The 7,101-nt window shown below is 46.3% G+C and overlaps 1 protein-coding gene across 1 annotated transcript; it reads right to left on the bottom strand.

Annotated features, from left to right (window-relative positions):
* Positions 1 to 562: 562 nt before the first annotated feature.
* LOC113408515 (protein maestro-like) lies at positions 563 to 4,150 on the bottom strand (the record flags this gene model as incomplete). The annotated part of the gene is made up of 4 exons (XM_026661783.1): positions 563 to 665; positions 1,577 to 1,732; positions 2,642 to 2,824; positions 4,004 to 4,150. Coding segments are annotated over 4 exons (589 nt in total), but the record flags the coding sequence as incomplete, so codon positions are not given.
* Between the last annotated feature and the right edge of the window lie 2,951 nt (positions 4,151 to 7,101).

Here is a 7,101-nt window from a genome sequence, read left to right as displayed (position 1 = left end):
GAGGAGCACTGAACAACACTGTGGGTAGGTCTGCACTTTGATCTAGGGGTATCACTCCCAGTTCAATGGGACATGCCCACACTGGCTCTGACAGCACTAGCATGCTAACATTAGAATGTAGCTAAGGCAGCACGAGCAGTGGGAGGAGCTAGCCACCTTGAGAATAGACTTTGGGGTTTGGATGGGATCATACTTGGGGTGGTTAAACCTCCTGCCGCTCCTGCCATCGCAACTACTCTCTATTTTTAGCACGCAGGACTAGTGCGGGTACGTCTCATCAAGCTGGGAATTATACACCCAGCTCAAAGTGTAACCATGCCCTACGTGACAATGTCCCTGCCTCTACTACTAAATGACTGCACCGCGCTTTCCCTGCAATGATCCCGAAGCACTTGATAGCAGCTAATCCACCACACTGGGGAGGTAGGGATATTAACATCTCCATCTACGGATGGGAAGCTGAGGCACAGAGAGATTAATGGCAGCTCAGCGCTGCACAGTGGGATTGTTTCTGTCTCCCTCAATGGAAATACCAAAAGGGACACTGGGCATCATCTCTCACCAGCTAAGTTGGCTGCAGCTGCCCGGATCTCTTCCCAGCTGCTATAGAAGTACGTGATGATGTTTTTGTATAAGTTCTCCAGCAGCTCTGCATTCTCTTTGGCCTAGAGGGAATCAGGGACACATGAGCTCTCGCTGGCTAGGAGTGCCCTTTGACTGCCAGCACATGCTTTTACGAACCACGGGTAAATAAGATAGAGAACAGGTGGCTGGGTAGAAGTGGGAACAATGGGAATCTGTGGCAGATTTACATTTCCCATCACCCTCAGTTATATATCCCACTCTTACAGTTATTTACATTATCCATCACACATCCCCCCCCCACCTCTACACCACCACTCCAGTCAATAATCTCAGACAGTTCAACAGCTCACTCACAAGGTGTCTGCAAATGTCCACGTGGAGCTCTTCAGGCTTCAGCTCGGCTGTGCCACCAAGGTGCTCATTAATTGCACTTTGGAGTTTCTTCAGTCCCAAAAATGGGAAACAGAGGTGAAACGTAGCTCTGCATTCCTGAAAAAGAGTGTCACACCATTGAATTGTTCCCTACCGAGTGCTATGTTCATTCAAAGGGAACTCATCTGCGTGACTGCTCATCTGTTCCAGGATCAAAAAAAGGGATTCATCTGGATGTAATTGGCAGAAAACATGCAGGAATGACTAATAGACGGGAGGGCTTCAACTGAAGCCTGGAGATAGCATCAATGTCTTTTGGGAACAGATATACCGATGAAAGCTGCTGCACCAGGCATAGCTGTGGTCTCTCTGTTCTGGGGAGGCAGGGGCCTGGGGTGCAGAGACAGACAGGAACAGAGACCTGTCGGGGTCAGACCCATGACCTCTCCTGGATTCTGGTGAGGCAGCCATGGACCAACCTGGCTGGAACTGACTCAGCAGGAGGGCAATGAACTGAGGGGAGAATTTGGGCCTCCACAGCAGGCAGGAATAGCAGAGCTCCCCTGGCATTGGGAGGAAGATTCCTTTTGCTTAGTAAATAAGTCACTGTCGGTCTTACCATTGAAACCGCAGGGTTTGGGTCTTGCAGGTGCAGCAGAAGTGTGACCCAGCTCTGTTTAACCTGGTCGGCGAAATAGGTCTTCCATTTTCTCTTTGTCAGCCGGGCCAGGATGCCAAATAGGACAAAGGCCATTGAGCGAAGAGCATCATCCTCCTACAGCCAAGAAAGCCCCGCAAGTTAGTAACTAAGAGACAATCACATCATGCACTTCGCACAGCCATCTCTTCTACGCTAAAGTAGAGTGATTCCAACTATAGCTAGTCAGAAAAACGGTAATTAACCAATTTTTTGTTCAAATTTGCTGATTCATCAAAATATTTTAGAGACAGTTCAGTTTTGATGAAATTCCTCCGGAAGCCAGGTAGGGGTCCTTAGAAACTTGCCTGGTGTCTTTCCAGTGCACCCATCCAGCTCTGTGGCAGCCGATCTAGCAGGCTGATTGGGATCGTGGGCTTCCAGGCCCCCAGCTTCTGGGACCCTGGGAGTCCTGGCTCTCAAATTTGCAACTCCCTGGCACCTCTAGCTCCCAGAGTTTCCTGGGTTCCCAGCACCGGGATAGTCTGAGAGCAGACTGCCCTGAGCCGAGGCTTCCAATAGAGCTAGGTTGAGAATAGTAATTCTGTTTCACAAAGAGTTTTGAACTTTGGGGAGAGGGGTTCCCACAAATAGGAACAAAACCCAAATTTGAAATCTCTAAATTCAGTGCAAAACGGAATGATCATTCCAACCCTCTCACATAAAAATGGTATAGAACAGGCCCAACACTCTCTATTGTACTCTGTAACCCCCATTTCATGGTTGTCTAGCTACCTAATCTAGTATTCAGACTTTCTTTGAGTTACTCAGTGGCAATAAAGAAGAATAGAAGGGTGAGACTGTGGGAGCAGGGATGTCATCCCCATCCTCCTAATGTTCTCCTCCTCCGTAAAACACCTCTCTTCCCTGGGGCCTAAAATCTCTTCACTCCGACATGAGCAATGCCCAGGGAGTCTACATCACGCATTGTAAATGGAGTCTAATCAAGATCGGTTGAACTGGGGTTGGAGAGATCTGTTCACATACATCGTCAAAGTAGGTCCGGATCTGTTGGGTGAGGTCTTTGAAGGAGGAACCTATGTCCTTCTCTTTCAGCTCCTTCAGGACTTTGGCCAGTGCTTTCATGCTCTCGCCAATGACTTCCGAACTGAAAATGTCATGTAAGGCCCCGATCAGTATGTCCAGAAGAAACTTCTTGTACTTCTTCACCTGTACAAACATATGACATTAAAGAACACTTATCACTGATCACACTTCTAATAAGTTTTCTTTAGCAGTTCTGAAGCTGTGGGAATTTCATCAACCCCGTCTCCCCCCCCCCAGAGACCTATAGCTATATTTCAGACCAGGTGCTAGCTACAATGAGCCCAACTTGGTGCCATAATACACCTGTGTAATCCTATTATTAGATTCCTAGTTACTTAGATTCCAAGGCCAAAAGGGACCATTGTGATTATCCGGTCTGACCTCCTGCATAACATAGAACTTCCCCGAAATAGTCTCTGTTTGAACTAGAGTGTATCTTTTAGAAAAGCATCCAATTTTGATTTAAAATTGCTAGTGACAGAGAATCCCCCACCACCTTTGGTAAATTGTTCCAATGGTTAATTAAAATTACCATTAAAAATGTATGCCTTATTTCCAGTCTGAATTAGCCTAGCTTCATTTTTCCCCATTGAATCTTGTTATACCTTTGTTTGCTAATGTGAAGAACCCATTATCAAAATTTATTCCCCATGTGAGCAGTTATAGACTGTCCTCAAGTCACTCCTTAACCTTCTCTTTGTAAAGCTAAATAGATTGAGCTCCTTGAGTCTATCAGTAAAGGTATATTTTCCAATCCTTTGATAATTCTTGAGACTCTTCTCTGAATCCTCTCTAATTTATCAGCATCCTTCTTGAATTGTGGATACCTGATCTGGACACAGTATTCCAGCAGTGCTCACATGAGTGCCATATTCAGAGGGGAAATAACTTCTTTACTCTTCTTCAAGATTCCTCTGTTTATACCTCCAAGGATCATTTCAGCCCTTTTGGCCACAACTTTGTATTGGGAGCTTATGTTCAACTGATTCTCTGCCATGACTCAAGTTTTTTTCAGCATCATTGCTTCCTGGGATAGAGTCTCTCATCCTGTAAGTATGGCCTGCATTTTTTGTTCCCAGATGTATACATTTACATATGGTCATATTAAAGTGCACATTGTTGACTTATGCCCATCTTACCAAAGGATCCAGCTTGCTCTAGATTTACTGCAAGGAGGTTACTAGGGTATATGAGAGAGCAGAATTTGGCCTAGTGCATTTTGTGCAGCCTCTGTAAACTCTGAACAACACTCTCTCTTGGTTTCTCTAGTTATGCTGCATTCTATTCAGTAATCTCTCTTACCTTCTCAGGTGCCCCATAGACTAAATTTCCCAGGCCTCTCACAGCCATCTGGCGGACAATGCTGTTCCTATCATGTGACCTTTCTTCCAGGATGCTCAAGACAGACTTAAGGAACTTCTTCTCCCTGAGCATGGGATCACTCATTAGCTGAAATAAAATCAACATGTCCATTAGCCCCAATATGATCATTAAGATTGGGAATATAATTTGAGCAGACATGGAATACACTAAAAACAACAAGGAGTCCTCCTACAGCCACAGTCTTGTGGATACAGACTAATATGGCTACCCCTCTGATCCTTGGCACATAAGACACTGTAACTTTATCATTCCACACAAATGAGAAATGTCTTAAAACATGGAGCTTTCCTTTTGGGCACTATAATAGGGATCCACTCACCTCTTGAGAGCCTCTTAGTGGCTGGGTCTGGTACCACAGTCCTTTTCTCACCCCTGGCGCACCCTGCCAGCCGACCTCAGTGAGTCTTCTGTGTCTCAGGCCTCTGGCTGCGTCCCAAAGTCCAAATGAACCCCTTCTGGGGTAGTCAAGAACAATCCCATTGCCCTCACTAGGGTCTCCAGCCCCAACTCTGGGTTCTTGAAATTCTGCCCTTTGTTCAAGCTCTCCATAAGCATTGTCCCCTCCGTGGGGCTTATGCCACTGTAGATGGTAGGGGAACCAGGGCCTGCCCATAACTCTGGGTTCCAAACCATGGACCCTGGAAACAGTAGCTAGGCACTGCTTGATTTCAGTTCATTTTTGCTTCTTCCTACCGGCCACTTTTAGCTTCACCCTCACCTCCGGGTTAAAGTTCTTAGGGACCCTCTTCCTGCAAATCCAGCTTAAGCAAATGCTGCCAGAATCAAACTCTGGCTATCCCCTGAATTTCTGTGGCCAGAGAGCAGCACCCTTTCTTGCCCCTCCAGGTCCTGCCAGGAACTGACCTGCTAAGGCCCTGCAGCTCCTTTTAGCTGAGCCTGATGGGCTCTGATTGGCTGCTTTCATGAGTCCTCTCTAGTCAGACCCAGATTTGTGGCTGTTTTCCTGGGGCAAGGTGTAGTAGGACCATGGGGCCTCTTATAAGGAGCCTCAAAGCCCAGGTACAGCCCATCACAGGCACAGATCGATTGTTTTTCTTAGAACCAGATGAGCCCCTAAGATAGTTGCTTAGCATAAGTGGGAAATATGATGCAGATGTTAGAGGAAGGCTGTGGAAAGGGAGGATGGTCCAGCTGTTATCACACCAGCCCAGGACTTAGGAGACCCAGATTCAATTTCCTGCTCCCTCAAAGACCTTGGGCAAGTCACTTAGCCCTTCTGTGCATCAGCTCCCTGCCTGTAAAATAGGAATCATTGTGCTTCCCTACCTCCCAGGAGTGTTGTGGGGATACAGACATTAAAGAGTTTTGAGGTACTCAGATACTACAGTAATGAGAACCTAAGATAGATGTGAATGTATTTGTATGTTGCTTGTTTTATAGTATTAGGACACTAGGTTCATTCAGAAGATCTGCTGAGCTAAACCAAAATCAGGAGCTGTTGGTTAGTATCAGCACTAGGACTTGGCAGAAGAGGTCCAGGAATTCAAACTCTGTCTGTATCTCTCTCAGCCAGCACCAGTGGTTGTGTAGCTAGTATAGGCAATGACAGCAATAAAAATATCAGAGAGAGAATGACTCAGAAAGGTGTAATGAAATTCCTTGTGAGGTTTTCATATAAAGGAGGACCCATTCTACTATCTAAAGTGACAATTACTCCTATGAACTGAACTGTACAACTCCCGAAAGAAAGGCAAACATGAGACAACAGTCTAATGGTGAAACTGCTCTTCAGAACCCTCTGTCTTACCTGGGCAAGGAAAGCTGTGCTGGTGACTCGGAGGTTTTCTGTTGGGGAATTCACCCAGGGGAGGAGGCTCTGTAAGTTCTCAGGTGTTATTAGTTCAGCTCTTAGCAGAACACTGGAAGACAAAATAAACCGCTTATGGGGTAGATTGCACACTTCAAAAACTCAGCTGCTCTGAGCATACAGCACTGATATCTAAGAATGGGAGCTGTGTGTTTCCACCCAGGGCACCCCCCACAAAGCTATAAACTGGAGGTTCCCTCTCAGCCACTCTATTAGCTACTGATTCCCAAGGATAAAATCATGCCTCCTAGATCTCTTACCTCACCAGCAGACACACTCCCTCATGGTGAGTCTTGGGGTTTTCAAGCAGACTCCATGTTCTCTGCTCCCTGAGCGCTCTCCCCAGTCTCTCATTCCCAGCTTTGAAAAGCACAGCCTCTAATGCTTGGCTAGAAAGCCTGGGGAAAGAGAGGCACAGAACTGCAGCAATCAGTAGGAAGGTGCAGCCTGAACAGAGCGAGGAAGCCCCGGTTACTTGTCAGGTCTGCTGTTCATCGACAGTTCATCCATTGGCAATATCCTGGACACCAGTGTCCCTGGAAGGACTTGATGCCGGGAGGTAAGTTTCAGTCTCATACATCTCATATGACTAGTTTTGCTAGTGACAAAATTTTGCAGTCATTTTTCCCTTTCTGCAAGGAGTATGGGCACTAGCAGAGTACAATAATATGGAAAAGATACATGATCAGGACCCAAACACTGGGGGCATAGAGTGTGGTGATCACTAATGCACATTTTGGGGTCATATCTCCAGATATGACGTTACAGAGTGCTGAGGGTTTGCACTTGAGTCAGCACTCTGGTCACTATTAGTACTAATTTGGTTCCTCACAGAAGGCCTAATTGGACAGAGGTGTACCTGATTACGAGGTCAGATTGGGGCTAGTGAGTCAAGGAACCAATCATTCCATTAACAGGGAAACTGTATAAAAGGACATGGGCAGGAGCTCTTTGAGGGGAACAGAGAAAGAAACTTGGGTGACCAGATGTCCCGATATTTGGGGCTTTATCTTATACAGGTGCCTATTTCCCCCCACCCCCTGTCCTGATTTTTCACACTTGCTGTCTGGTCACGCTAGGAGAAACAGAAAGACAAAAAGCTAGGAGAGCCTGACAAAGTGAGGTCTCTGAGTGGAAACACCTTAGCCCCCACTTTTGGAGAAGAGTTTAGAAAGTTGAGATACAATAT

The sequence above is a fragment of the Terrapene carolina genome, unplaced genomic scaffold (assembly GCF_002925995.2).
Source record: "Terrapene carolina triunguis isolate 2854851 unplaced genomic scaffold, T_m_triunguis-2.0 Scaffold17156, whole genome shotgun sequence".
Taxonomy (NCBI): domain Eukaryota; kingdom Metazoa; phylum Chordata; order Testudines; family Emydidae; genus Terrapene; species Terrapene triunguis.
Note: the sequence above shows the minus strand (reverse complement) of the source record. Positions and strands in the feature narration are given on the sequence as shown.